We start from the raw sequence: 15,080 nt of genomic DNA on the forward strand, positions 1-15,080 counted from the left end.
AAGTAACAAGTCAGTCTCTGAAGAAGAAGCGGTCATAGCCTCTGCACCATCTAGGAACCATCCTAATTTGGCAAAGGCAAGGGGAGGGTCCAGCAGCAGACAGATGTCCGCTCACATCTGACGGCCAGGACACCAGCTGGGAGGTGCCGGCTGGCGCGGGTGTCCCCGGGACCGGCGGGGAGGCGGAGGCCCCTCGCGGAGCCCAGGCTGACGAGCGCGGTTCTCTCCGCACAGCCCTGCCCGGCCCGGCCCCGAAGCGGCCCTGCTGCCCGCCCACGCCGCCGCCGCCGCCGCTTTGCCCACCGCCCCTCTTCCGCGCCGGCCGCAGCCCGGTGAGTACCGCAGGCTTCCTGCGAGGGCGCATGCGCGGGCTTCTCGGCCCCGCCCCCTCCGACGCCGCTGAGGGCCCGTCAGTCACTCACGCGGGGGTGGAGCCCTGCACGGACGTTCTGCGTCACTGGGGCGCGTCCGTGCCCCGCGGCTTCCCGGTGACGGCGGGAGTTTCCCCCCAGCAGGGAACTGGATTGAGCAAAGCGCCCCCTGTTCTCACAAACAAGGAGGTCGATGATTTATAATTATTTATAATTTATACTTTCTGGGTGCTCCTCAGCTACTCAGATATGGAATGTCACCTTTGGTTTCTCTTCTCCCCAAGTATTTACGAAATTCCCTTCGACAGCCCATGTCTAACGTAGACCATTTCCATGAAGGGACCGAGAAACAGGCCTCCTGCAGCCACACTGAGGTGTGAGGGGGAAAAGGTGAGGGAAAGAAGGGATTCGGGAGGCTGTCCTGGAGGACGACAGGCCGGAGCACTATAGGGACTTGGGAGTTTTAGATCTTTCTGGAAGCTCTTAGAACTGCACTGTCCAATCCACTAGCTACTAGCCACACATGGCTATCGAGCACTTTTAATGTGGCCAGTTCAAGTTGAAATGTGCTGGAAGTGTAAAAAAGACATCGGATTTTGAAGATTTAATATGAAAAAAAGAATGTAAAATATCTCAGTCATTTTTATATTGAATACATGTTAAATTGATAATATTTGAGGTATGTTGGATTAAATAAAATATATTAGTAAAATTAATTTCACTCGTTTCTTTTGGCCATTTTAAAAGGTAAAAATTTGGCTACTAGAAAATTTAAAACTGCAATGTGGCCGTCATTGGTGACATGCCTTATATTTCTATTGGACAGTGCTGTCCTACAAATTGGATAAAGGCTCTTGAAATGAGCTTCCCAACTCCATCCAAAGTGGCCATTGTATCTCTGTAATCTATTCAAGCCAGACACATTTCAAGAGCAAATGAGAGAATAGAAACTGTTCGCCCAAAAGGTCATCTTCCTGGGACACTCACTGGGGTGTCAGGGACCTCCAGTCTTGGGGACCTGCCCGTGGAGCAGGTCTGTATTCAGGGTGGCGACCCTTCCTCTGTCCCCAAGGTCTGACCTATAATGCTGTGTTGCTTTGCACTGAAGCTTCTCTCCCCAGACATGAAGAATCTCATTCTGGAACTCGAGACATCGCAGTCCCCATGCATGAAAGGCTCGCTTGGCTCCCCTGGGCCGCCTGGCCCCCAGGTTAGTGCACTCTACCAAGCCCCTCTTGCTGTCTTCTGTTTAGAGCAGGGATGTCCACTGGGCAGACCCTCTTAGTGTCTGCCCCTTTTAATGCAATGTGGGGCTATTTTTTCCTTCTCTAGCTTGCCTCCCTTCAGAGCCACATGGATAGAACACTGGTTCTCCTCTGAGTGAATTCTGGCCACTCAGCCTTGATTTCCTCATCACGGGGATTTTAATTCCCCATGCCACACTGGGTGTTGGGGGGATCAGATGAGATGTTGTCTATATGGATGTGGTTATTACAACAGTTATCATCAAACATTTGATGACAGTGCCCCTTATGTGAGCACTGACCCCAACTGTAAACCCAGAGGTGCCTGCATTTAGTGCAGGAAGGTCGAAGGAAAGAGGAACTTGTTACCCTGAGCTTCACTGGGCCCCCAGATATTGCTACCAAGCAGCCCACCCCTCTCCACCAAAGCTAAAGGGAAGAGTGAGGAACAGGCAAAATGCTAGAGAAGCGACTTCCTGGACAAACAAAAGAGTACCGTCCAGGAGTCCCATCTCATAGCCTCCCAGCTCCTCTGGCTGCCTCAGAGGGAGCTCCATCAGTGGGCTGGGGCTCCGGGCCTCCCATGGGGAGGAGAAGGAGAAGGGTAAGGAGCAGTTCCCCAAGTGCCTTCTCATGCAGAGGCATAGAAATTGTGACCCTCTCCAGGGCAAGCCCTTCTGTGGCTTCCCATTACTGGAAGACCAAGAGCCAAACGCCTGACCTGGGATTGCAGGGCCCCCCAGAAGTCGACCTGCATCTGCTACATCTTGACTCAGCCACAGTGACCATCTTTGGGATCCTCAAACACTTCAAACTTGCTTTAGCCTTCGGGCCTTTGCACTTGCGGTTCCTGCTGTTTGGGATGTTCTTCCCTCTGATTTTTATCATGGCCAGCTCCTTCTGATCACTCAGAATTCAGTTTACATGCCACCTCCTGAGAAATGTCTTCTTCAGCCACCACTACCACCACCAGTGCTGTCTGTCACAACGACCTATTTTAATTCTCTGCATAATTTTCTCATCCTGTTTTTGTTCTTGTTCTGTTTGGTCTCCCCTCTGTAAAATGTAAGCTCTATGGCAGGGGTTGGCAAACCACGCCTGTGGATCAAATCCCACAACAGCCCATTTTCTGTAACTAGCATTTCATTGTCTGTGGCTGCTTTTGCATTAAAAGGGCAGAGTTGAGTAGTTGTGACAGAGACAAAATATGGCCTCTGCAAAGCCTGAGTTATTTACTATCCGGCCCCTTATAGAAAAAGTTTACCAACCCTTGGGGACAGGGACATTGTCCATCTGGCTCACTGTTGCATTCCCAGGCTACAACACTGCATGGGTTGTAGTAGGTTCTCCATAAATATTTGTTGAATGCAATAAATAAAACAACCTCGAACCCACAGCTGGCCAGAGGCTGCCACAGAAAGCTGGGAAGTCTGCAGAAAGTCAAGCTGGAAATCCTCTAAGGTGGATTTCTACCTTCCCACCACCAGCAGTCTATCCTGACAGGTCTCAGACACATGAGAACCCATGGAGCATGGGAAAGAATGGGGTACTCTGCTGACCTCAGAACAGCAGATCTCCAGTCAGATTTGCACATCTCTGACCTCATGCAATCCCATTCGAGTCATATGGAGGCTGTGCTGCCCAACTGTGGTGGTCTGTGCAGCCACTTCAGCTGCCTCAGAGCACAGTGTGAATGCTGGCCCTACTCAAAGTGAGATCTGTGGACCAGCAACATTGGCATCATATGGGAGCTGGTTAGAAATGCAAAATCTCATCCCCATCCAAGCCCATTCAACGAGAATTTTCCATTTTAACAATACATTGCCCCTCCACCAAGTGAATCTAGTGACTCATCTGCACATTGAAGTTTGAGAAGCACTGAGCCAGAGTAAAATAGTTCTCATAAAATAGTTCTAGTCCATTTCAAGAAATGAAAAAGCTAAGGCTTGAGGGAATGAAAAGAATGGAATGAAAACTCTCTCTCCTTCCCTTTCTGGCACAGAAGGTGCATAAACCAAAGACTGTGGTTTTCAAACCTGTCTGCACGTTACAACCCCCTGGGAAGCCTCAAAAATTACGCATGCTTGTGCCTCTTCCGGAGACTGTTATTTAATTGGTGTGGGGTATGGCCTGAGCTTTGGGATTTTTCAGAGATCCCCAGGGGATTGTAATGTGCTGATAGGTTTGGGAACCACTGGGTGAGGGGGCTGTGTGTTATTGGGACAAATCTTGTAGAAATCATATCTAAAACAGGCTTTGCACTATGCGTGCTCACCTGTGCATCTAGGGGATGCAGCAAGGGCCTGGGGGAGTTTGATGGATTTCCTCTCTGCTGTCCCCGGGGAATTTGGAAAACAGTTACCGACTGAGCATTACCCAAACTTGTGAGCAGTCAGCAGCTGTGTTCTGGCTGTGGATGTGCAAAGCTTTGGTGCAATGGGCTCTAGAGTCCCTGAGCTGAGCCGCCCCACTCCTGTGGCAATGGGACAAAAAGGTACTGTTTACTTGCCTACCTTGTTAATATCTTACTTAAGAAAGCAGACTTTTGCTGCTGAAGGAGAGAAGGGGGAATTATTTGGCACTTGATCCTCACAGATCAACCATGGGAATTTCTAAGTCGGCTGCTGCTGTGTGCAAAACTTAACTTCCATCTCATCAGGTCTCTGGGGAAGAGTAAGAGTAGGAGAAGCTGAAAAGATATGAAAGGTGGTAAAGCAGCTTGTTTTCAGCAAATGGGGTTTCTTCAAGACTCTTTAGTTGCTCTCACCAAGCACTCAGGATGTTTTAGGCAACCAGAATACTCCAGGGAGAAAATTAAAATCACAGAGAGTCCATGTGTAAGCATTGCAATCATGGTGCCACTGGGAACACAGCTCAGAAAAAGCTAATGAGGAGAGAGAATGGAGAGGAGGGAACTGGGCTGGAGGGCTCGAGAGGGCCCTCCATGGGGCCCTGGAGCCTGGCATCTGCACAGAGAACAGGCTGCTGACGTAGGAGCCCAGTGCACCAAGATCCTCCCAGTCCTGCCTTGGTTTAATATATACTTTCTTCACTTCTTATCTTGATTGTTTAGGGTCCACCAGGGCTTCCTGGCAAGACAGGACCAAAGGGAGAAAAGGTAGGAGCCACCACTTTCCTCACCCCACCTCTCCTTGGTGATTCTGGCCTGCTTTCTGGGGGTGCCACTGAGAATTTTCCGGTTGAGATTTCAAACATGTGCTGATTCTGCCTTAGTGCATGAGGATGGGCTCCAGGATGACTGAGCTGCTGCTGCAAATGTGGGATGCCACTGGCTGTTGTGACTTGGCCCACTGATGTGGCAGGGGTGCTGTGATCAGCCAGGCAACTGAGCCATGTGGTCATGCCCAGTCTTCAGCCCTACTAAGCCCTCTGCTTCCAGAACTTCTCTTCGAAAGCAGTCTCTCCTTATGTGTGTTCTCCATCCACAGGGGGAGCTTGGCCGACCAGGAAGGAAGGTATGGTCCATGCTGTTCTGTTAGCATCACACAGGCAACTGTACTCCACATGTGTGTGAGTATGTGTGCACTCCTAGGGGCGGGGGCCCAGCAATCACTTCAGGGGCCACCAATGCCCAGATGGACAGTGATGGTGCTGCCATCCCAATGATGACAGCAGTAACCTTGCCCTTTATGCCAATTCCTTTGGCCAGGAGCTGGAGTGTGCTACTGCCAGGCATTCAGACTTCTCCCAGGGGCCAAATTTCCCCCAGCCTCAGACCATCTCAGCCTGCCACCCATCAGAGAAACCCTCCAAGGCCCCAACCAATGACACAAAATGGCTCTAACTGTCAATTTGATTAAACTGAAATAAAGTGCCAGAGCAGACAGAAACAAATGGCTTTTGCTTTTTGGCTCAGCTGAAATAAACAGGAGTTACTTAAGGTCACAGTAACTCTGAGTGAACAAAACGCATGTTGTCAAGACTCTCATTAGTGTCAAAAGGGAGTAAACCAGCAGCCTGTTTTACATGCTGTGGTCAGTGGATACTGGCACTGAATTTCTAGGTCTTGGTGATAGAAGGAGGTAAAAAACTTTGGCCAAGAAAGATGTCCAGGGCTCTGAATATAAATTACCATAATTCTGGTTAGATGTTTTATTCAAATGGTTTCACTGTTGACAAAAGCCTTAAATGAGTCTTTGCAAGGCAAACTTACAACACTTTAAGGCACAGATGACAACTCCAGCCAAGGCACAGCTGCTGTCTGGCATGTCCAGCTGGAAAGGATCCTGGAGTTGTCTCCATGCTCATACCTAACAAGGGCCATGACTGATTAGTGATGTCTACCAAGGATGTGGAGACAAGAGTAGAAACCAGTAACCATGCCAGCATTTGGCTTCTCTAGTTTAGGGGCTAAGCCCTTCACATCTCCAGCTAACTGTGAAATTAGCCAATGCATGCAGAGGTTAAAATAGACCCTTAGTCCCTGCTCCCACTCTCTTTTGCAGAGCTTGCTCTTCCATAGCCCCTGGCTTAGGTTGGGTTCCCTAGAAGCAAAGACAGAGATGGCATGTACAAGTGAATAAGTTATTGAGGGGGTACTGTCAGCAGGAGCCCATAGGGGAGTGGGAGAGGCTAGGCAAGTGTGGTATCAGGTGAAGTCCAGCCTCAGCAGCCTGATCCCTAGGGAGTTCGGGGGTGTGACTAGCCCCACAGTTTGTCCTGCCTTGAAGTAAGGGAGCTGCAGGAAGGGAAGGTCCATAAGTTACTGGAATGAGTTGTAGCACAGGGGGATGGGTGTCCTGAGCAGGTGAAAAAGATCCTGAGGGAGTACCAGCAGCATCTGCCGCTGCTCCCCAAACATAATCCTGTCTCATTCCACAGCACATCCTTGGGGAGAACCCACTAGAATGAAGGGGACGCTTGGCTGGGCAGATGTGTGGAGGTGATAGAGATCGAAAGCTCAAGAAGTGTAGAATCCCTTTCCCACCACCCTCTGTTTCTTGAGGAGAATAAGATCTTGTTTGGTGATGCAATGTGACACTAAGGGCTTTAACTTACACCTAAGTGACCCAAGTATTTAGGCTGTCAGTCTTTGTAGGGTGTGGATGAGGGTCCTGGGGGCGGTGCTTAGAGGCTCTGCACTCCCCTCTGGGCCCCAGAAATAAATATTATTTCTTGGAAGTAGGGAAACAAACCCAGTTGTCCTGACTTTTGTTCTTGGTCTTTGAAGGGCAGACCTGGTCCCCCAGGTGTTCCTGGCATGCCTGGGCCTGTTGGCTGGCCAGGACTTGAAGGACCCAGGGTAAGTGTGGTATACTCCTGGGGCTCATGTGGTATCAGAACAGGGGGGAAGATGGCAGCTGCCCTGGCCCCTGGCATAAAGTCAGTGAGTCACTTACTCAAGAGGCAGAAGAAGAGGAGAGCTGGAGAACTGTCCACAGGTCCCCAGGCACTTTCTTCTTCCCTTGGACTGCAAGACGTTGGTCCCTACAGCAGCTCTGCTCCTGAGGGAGGAGAAATGGGGTCTTCTCCCCTCTTTTCCGGGGTCCTGGTTCTCCTTTGTCCTGAGAACTAGCACCCTATTCTTTGATTTCCCTGAGATGACCTAAGAAAGGCTTGTGTCTGAGAAGCTGTCTGATTTGGCAGGGGGTAGTCATACTACCCAGTCTCATTGGTGGTCATAGACTGAAGGGTGCAGGGACCGTGACTCAGGAATGTTAACTGAGGAAGGCAGGGGAGGGCACGTGAATGTCCCATCTGCTCTGATTCACTTGCTGGCTGTATTATGGGAGCAGAAAACCATGTTTCCAGTCTTCTTAGGAAAAGTCCCAAGGATATTTCTTTTAAAAATCCACTGTGTAAAGCTGAGCTGTCCAATGTGGCAGCCACTAGCCACATGTGGCTATTGAGCCCTTGAAATGTGGCTAGTGCAACAGAGGAACTGAATTTTTAATTTTAATTAAAGTTTGAATTTAAAAGCCTTTACTCAGTTCAGTTATTTGAAAACACTTAAGTATATTTGGAGCAGCTTGAATGTGTGAATCTGCTTTTTCAACTATAAATTTTATGAAATCTAAATACAGATCGGCTATTTTGGATGAAAATTAAGCACCTGAATTGAAATGTGCTTTAAACATAACATGCACATTGGGGCCAGCCCGGTGGCGCACTGGATAGTGCGCTGCTTGGGAAGCGCGGTGGCGCTCCCGCCCGAGGGTTCGGATCCCACATACAGACCGGTTCCCGCTCACTGGCTGAGCGAGGCGCGGGGGCAACACCGAGGGTTGCGATCCCGTTGCCGGTCCCCGGTCCGGTACGGGGGCAACACTGAGGGTTGCGATCTGTTGCCGGACACGGAAAAAGACAAAAAAGACAAAAAAAAAAAAAAAAGAAACATAACATGCACAAAGATTTCAAGTATTTATTATGAAAAATAGAATACAAAATATCTCATTAATAATTTTTATATTGATTACATGTTGAAATGACAAGATTAAATTAATTACATTAAATAAAATATATTGTTAAAATTAATTTCACTTGTTTAGTTTTACTTTTAATGTGACTTCTAAAAAAATTTTAAATTAAGTATGTGACTCACCTTGTATTTCTACTGGTTAGCACTTGTATAGAGTTTTTTAGTGTAGAGGGTGCTGGAAGTTCCAACTGCAAAGCATTCTGAGGGGCCGCAGAGCCCACCCATGAGTCTTAGTCCCTCGCCTCTGTAGTATGCATTCAAAGGCTGACATTCATTCTACTTGGCTGCAAACCTAGGGTGAGAGTATATGGAGATGTTTGAAAGGCCCTCCCTATGCAAAGAGCAAAGCAGGTGGAGTTTTTTGGGTGCTGACACCTTATTCTCTGAGGCTCCAGTGCCCTCATGCTTCTTCCTACCCTCTCTAGGAAAAGATCAAGTATCACCATTTACAGCATCCTAGTGAACATCCACCTTGGGCGTTTTCATTTTATATTTAATTTCAAATACAAGAATGAAAGGTGAAGTATGGAGCCTTGGGAGGGAGCAAGGGGCATTTGGGGACCTCAGATTCATAAGCCAGCCCCGATGTCCCCAGTTCTATCCCGATCTTGCCCATAACTCACCTGGTTCAGTTTCTCTAAGAAATATCATCATGGGCCTTTTTTTTTTTTTTTTTAAACAGAGACACTGTTATTTTGTGACTTGAGATTATGGTTTGCTGGTAACATAGCAAATAAGAATTAGAAAAAGAAGTCATTAAGAAAACAGCACTTTTGTAGTTTTTTATCCTTTTTGTTTTCAAGGTAAAGTCATTAGGGAGGAAAAAGAAATAATAAATTAAATATACCTTTTTTTTTTTAAGAGGAGGTACAAATAGGAAAGCAAGGACTAACAATCTCTTTGAGCATTATGTGGTATGACGGGATTGCCAGGGTCAAGAGGACCAATGGGCTCCAAGGTCAGTGTGTGGTCCAGATGAACATCCCCAGGTCTTTTCACTAGAGCTCTGGAGCAGCTGCTGTCTGCAAAGATGGGGCCTGGGAGGGGCTGCTGTCCTGGGCTGGGAAATGTCACCGATGTTGGAGAGTCCGGTGCCAGGGTGCTTGCCTTTACTAGCCCTTTGGGGGACATCATGCCCTGGGATGCAGGGACGTAGTGTTATGATTCCTGCTGTTCTCCTGGGCAGTGAAGGTCAAGCCTCTGGACAACAGAGCAGATGGAAACCTTTGTTTGGGTCTTTGTGGGGTGAGAAAAGTAATGTTTTTGTAGGCATGGTGTAAACACAACTCTCTGGGACATCTTTGTGTTTACTGCTGCAGCCCCTGAAGTGCAGTGTGGAGACACATACCTTGCTACCTCATTCAGGGATTTCTTTACTCTTGCTCCACACCTAAAGCTATTACAGGGCTGATGGCAAATGCACCTTCTGCTTTCTTTTAGGGCTACCCTGGATCCAGAGGGGAAAAGGTTAGTGCTTCTCTCTGATGGCATCCCAGAGCCTGGTCTGGGCTATAAGCTCTGGAGTCAGTGATGGGCAGAGGATGGGCCTGAGCCTCTCTTTGGTCAGCAACTGAAGTGACCATTCCTAGATATTCCCTTGTCCTTGGTCAGTGGGCTGAGAGAGAAGTAAGGAGCCTCCTGAAGCAGGGCAAGCAGGCTGGGGCGAGCTCCCAGTGGAGGTAGAGCCCCTCACGTGCAGCAATATGAGCACATGAAGGTTGTGCCGGGTAGAGAATGAAAACAGTCTGTGTGAGGCACTGGAGTAAGATGGTGAGTGTGTGTCTGTAGATCACGCTTCCAGCACACAACCTTCTCATCTGTCCCCAAAACAAAAACCAGCAGGAAACTGGGGAGAAATTTCCTACAAGATGGGAGAGAATCTGGGACCAGAATTTTCTGTGAGTTGTCCTTTATTAATGCAAGAGGACTTTGGGTTCCAAGCAGAAGGTAGATCACAAAGCATACCTTCCCTGGGCAAGTTGCCTAACATCTCTGAGTCTGTTTCTCTGCCTGTATAATGAGGGTGTTGGCTTAGGGAGCTTTTCAGTTTGAAATGCTCCAATTTCCTCCCCCCCGCCCCCCAATGGTATTAGCTCATTGACTCTCTCTTGTGGTTTCCTCCTAGGGATCCAGAGGTGAAAGGGGTGACTTGGGTCCCAAAGGAGAAAAGGTAATGGCCATTCCATAGAAATGATAAATTGCAATGGAAGTGGTGGCCCCAACCCCACCCCCCATGGGCTGGACGACTGGACGATCGACTGACTGGCAGGCCTCTGTCTTGAGAACGTCTGACCAGGCTCGTCACAGCCCTATCGAGTGTTCTTTCAGAGGTGGCCACATATTTGTTGCTCTTTTCACAGGGTTTCCCGGGATTTCCTGGAATGTTGGGACAGAAAGTAAGTACCCAGAAGTAATGAAAATAGGCCTTGGTAAAAAAAATCAGCCCTTTAAGCACAACAAAAAAAGAATACCACATCTTTGTTCATCAGACTGGAACAGTGGGTTTACCTGTGAAGGTTCCGATTTGGGGTGGGGAGCAAGATGCCTTACAGGTTGGGGAGAGGGCGGCAGGATGGTCTGAGACCTACCTGCAGTCCCATGGGAGGGAAAGTATGTCCCATCGACGTGCAGAGCGGCCCTTCTGTGCTTTTCCTGCTTCTTAGAGGGCTATGGAAATATTCAAAAGCAGAACATTTCATGGCAAGGGACTCAGATAGGAGCTGCAATGGTCAGGGTCCCTCTCAGCCCACAGGCCCTGGTGCAAAGCACAGGCGTCTTTCGGTTAATGTCACTGCTGCTTGAACTCTAAACTCTGTCCTCTTCCACATGCTGCCAGAGGGAGGTACACAAAGTAATGTCAATTGGATGACAGTAAAGTTTTTTTTTGATAGTTACATTTTTTATTTAAATAGTTAACTATTTAATGGATGTCTTGCTTGGAACAAGGCTTAATTAAAAAAAGGAGTCAGTTTCAGGTAACTTTTAAAAAATTCAGTAAATAACAATAGAGGGGTGCAGGTATGACAAAAATTGTGAAGGTAGAAATTGACCGACAGATTTTTGCAAACTTTTACTTAGGGTTAGGGTTTGGGGAAGAAAAATGGGGTGAGGTGAGGGGAGGTGTCAGAGAATGAGAGAGAAGTGCATAAATGACCATTTAGAACAACTCCTAAGCTAACATTCCAATGTAAGGCACTGACATTGGAAATTGTTATTTTAACCTAGGTCACAGACCGTAATATTCTTCAAACATGCAAATGGGATGTTTTCTTAGTATTTTTAATTTTTTAAGTTCATCTTAAAGTTTTATTTTCCAAGCTTGAATAATTTTTATCTTAACCATATCCAGTCAGCAAAGCACATTTAAACATTTTCAGTCATCATGCATCAATTTATTATCATTTATCACTTACCTTAAGCTGTCAGAAACTTTTCCTGTTACCCTAGATGGAGTATTGGGTTAAAAAAAAATAGATGAATGATATAACAAAATTAAATAAAACATTAAAAGAGAAAAATTTCATTAAAAAATATGTAAGCTAGGTTTTCATTGAGTGTAACAGTGAACATCAAGGAATAATAAATTACTGTAAAATTAAGTAGGACAGCTTCTCTGGCCTCTGCACCATTTACTAGACTTGCCATTTAAAGAGTTTTCTTCCCTTTTCATGGCAGGCTGTTTTAAGACAGAGCTGATATGATAACCATAATTAGGTCTTACGAGAGAAATTAGATCAAGAAATTACTGGCTGCTCTCAGCTGGTGAAGAGAAGAGCCACACTTCCTTCTGACAATCTCTTTAAAACATTTATACTGTTTATGTTGCTGTTTTCTCCCAGCCAAACAAGACATCCCTTAGACCCCTCTAAACAGCCAGGGAAAAACTGTGCAACCATCTCCCTGGCCACATGGAATCTGTCCTATCCTGAATGCTGAAGGACACCATGAGTTGCAAAGAAATCATAAATTTAAGGACACTTCTTGATGAGGCAGGACATTGGTGGCTTGGGAAGGGACAAATCCATGATACTGTCTGAACTGACATAATTTCACAGCTTTATGTGTGATCCTTCCTGTATAGTGGTGTTCCCTGGAATTTTCCACTGTTATATCTCCTCTGATCTCCCCATGGAAAGGTGCCTGGTGATCATTGTTCTCTCTGAGCGGTTGGGGCAGCTCTTCATAGTTTCCGCTGACTAACAGAAACTCTCTTGGTTGCTATTGCTAAACTTATCTTGTTGGTGGTGCATTCTGGGCTGTAGGAGGATTCCTGGGGGTAGGAATGATGTGCCCTGTGAGTTCACACGGCAAAGAAACAGGAAGTGGGGCTGGAATCCCACAAGAAGGAGAGAAGCTAAGGTGGAGAAATGGGTTTTGGAAAAGTTGGCCTTGAACTGTGAAATTCTGCAGTTGGTGCATTTCGTTCTGATAGTTTGACATAGGGCTTTTCAATTAGGAATATTGTTCATATTGTTTTCTGTGCCTTTCACAATAATTATATTGAATATTTGATCATATGTTTGGAACATCTCTCTCCACAAAAAGAGTTTTCATCTCAATCAAATGGAAGTGAACTGGAACTCCAACCAATCTTTACTGAAGAGCAGGGGAATATATAATGCTAAGTAAAAATCATTAAATGAGCAGAAACTTCCCAAAGGTGATAGTTGGCAAAACTGTGTGCATTCATTCAAAAACCTTATATTTGGATTTGTGCTAAAACCAAAACCTACAAAGCACAACATACGAGTCCAATTTCAACTAAAAGAGAAGCACTTTCCCCAGACAGCTTATGGTGTTACAGGCACGCATGTGACTGAAATACACAAACCTTTGGGTATTCTGGATGGTGGTTTGTCTCTCTCAGGCAATAAATTACCCACCTAGGGTAACCTTCTCCTTCTCTTCCTCTTCCTTAAAAAAGTGTGTCTACCTTTCACTTGACCCAATCACTCTCCCAATCTCCCCGGGCAGCCCATCTGGAAGAGATTTGCAATGCTCAAGTAGACTGCCCCCGTGGCCAGTGATTGGATGTATAGATGTGCCCACTCTGCATGCCCTACTTTCTCTCTTTCTTCTCTCCAGGGTGAAATGGGTCCAAAGGGTGAGCCTGGCATAGCAGGACACCGAGGGCCCACAGGAAGACCAGGAAAACGAGGCAAGCAGGTAAGAATCCCAGGGCTTCCCACCCCTCTCAGATCAAGACCTCCCGACCTGGAGGTGTGTGGAGAGGCAGGTGGTGGGCTCAATCAGAGATGTTCCGTAGGCCCAGACTCCAGTGTCCTTTGCTCTGGTGCTTTCAGGAACTGCTGGCTTCTCTAGGCACACCATAGTTCCAGGCAAATGAAATAGGATGCCCCATTCAAACTGTGTCCAAGTCTAGAAGCAAGAATGGGTCTTTGGCGCCGGCCTGGTGGTGCACTGGAGAGTGCGCTGCTTGGGAGCGCAGCGGCGCTCCTGCCAAGGGTTCGGATCCCATGTGGAGACCGGTTCCTGCTCACTGGCTGAGCGCGGTGCCGGTGCGACAACCGAGGGTTGCGATCCCGTTGCCGGTCCCCGGTACAGGCGTGACACTGAGGGTTGCAATCCCGTTACCGGTCAGTAAAAAAGACAAAAAGGAATAAAAATTAAAAAAAATAAAAAGAATGGGTCTTTGATTCATAAGAACAAGTCTTTCTGAACCCAAGCAATTGGGAGTGGAAGCCAGATATGGGAATTACCCAGAAAACATGCTTTTTGCCTCAGTGTCCCAGACACAAACAGAGTTTTGGAGAAGAACCCAGATATTTCTCTGCTATTGAAGGATCTTCTGGGTCTCAACAATAGGGTGGTTTTTCCCCACTCAGGCCCCCAGTTTGTAAGTGACCCTTTTAATTGAGCTTGTTAAGGATTTGGTGAAATCATTCATTCTGAGCTCTCCCTGGTCAGCAGCTCTTGTGTTAAGCCACATGATGTAACAAGAAGGAAGTTGCATTTGCCTCAGCTGGCTGTGGTGCTGACTGAGTGCCTCGGAGAAACGTCTGGTCTTTCCTCTAGTGGACAGGCATTCCTGAGAGAAGATGTGCCCCTTTACTGTTTCGGTTGTCAAAATTGGCTTTTTTACCTCCCTTCCACTGTAAATGTAATATGTAATCACCACAGAAAACTTGGAAAATTTAGAAATATGGGGGGGGGGATCATCTAAAGACCTAACACCCAAGCATAACCACTGTTGGTGATTGTGGTGTCATTCTGGTATATTTCCTTCCAGTATTATTTCTTTTTATACTTTTTAGGTGTTTGTTTCTTTTACATCCAATATATTGTTATTATAATCCTAAATTTTTAACTTAAGGTCACAATAAAAACTTTTTTTTTTTTTACTGCAGATATTAAGTATTTTTAATCCTCTTTTATTTTTTTAGTGTCTACATTTCATCTTAGTAAATGAGTCAGCAGTAGATTGCTTGGACAAGAGAGGCCTAACCAGATTATATATAATGCTGAGAGGTGAACATCTTTGGGTACAAAACTTTTTCCATTCTTTAAAATATTTCCTTAGGCTATATTTGTGACTCTCAGACTTTAGCTTATATCAGAATCACCTGGGAGGCTGATTAAATACAGATTCCCCACAGTAAGTACAATGGTTGTAGTTCCACATTTGCCTCTCACGGTATCCAATGCATAGGCCTTATTTCCCAAGACTCTGATATAATTGACCTGGAATGGGCTCTCAGCATGGGTTTTTTTGTTTGTTTGTTTGTTTTAAGGTGTGCATGTGATTCTATTGTGCAGCCAGGGTCCAGAACCTTGGTAACACTATGAAGCCAATTGTGTTCTTTTCCAAGTGAGTTTGGAAATGACACAGGCTCCAATCTGGAGAATTCAGACTGCATAATAACTTTTGAAGTCACAATATTCCACAATATTCGTGTGACTTCACAAGGATGCCGCAGATACTAATTTTCTAAAAACTAGGTTCAGAAAAAGAAGAAAAAGGGGGGGGATGGGGTGTTTCTTTTATCACTCTTTCCCCTACTGATG

The 15,080-nt window shown here is 46.5% G+C and overlaps 1 protein-coding gene across 1 annotated transcript in view; it reads left to right on the plus strand.

Moving 5' to 3' along the window:
- Positions 1-551: 551 nt before the first annotated feature.
- The window catches only part of COLQ (collagen-like tail subunit (single strand of homotrimer) of asymmetric acetylcholinesterase), a 29,151-nt gene continuing 14,622 nt past the window's right edge, over positions 552-15,080 (plus strand). Inside the window, exons 1-11 of the mRNA XM_008570726.1 lie at positions 552-761; positions 1,480-1,581; positions 4,689-4,733; positions 5,065-5,091; positions 6,807-6,878; positions 8,480-8,513; positions 8,960-9,012; positions 9,495-9,521; positions 10,180-10,224; positions 10,415-10,450; positions 13,140-13,220. Coding sequence (XP_008568948.1) covers positions 705-761; positions 1,480-1,581; positions 4,689-4,733; positions 5,065-5,091; positions 6,807-6,878; positions 8,480-8,513; positions 8,960-9,012; positions 9,495-9,521; positions 10,180-10,224; positions 10,415-10,450; positions 13,140-13,220 — 579 coding nt within the window. The 5' untranslated portion in view covers positions 552-704. The remainder of the gene's footprint in view (positions 762-1,479; positions 1,582-4,688; positions 4,734-5,064; positions 5,092-6,806; positions 6,879-8,479; positions 8,514-8,959; positions 9,013-9,494; positions 9,522-10,179; positions 10,225-10,414; positions 10,451-13,139; positions 13,221-15,080) is intronic.

This window comes from Galeopterus variegatus, unplaced genomic scaffold (genome assembly GCF_000696425.1).
Source record: "Galeopterus variegatus unplaced genomic scaffold, G_variegatus-3.0.2 Scaffold625, whole genome shotgun sequence".
Lineage (NCBI taxonomy): Eukaryota > Metazoa > Chordata > Mammalia > Dermoptera > Cynocephalidae > Galeopterus > Galeopterus variegatus.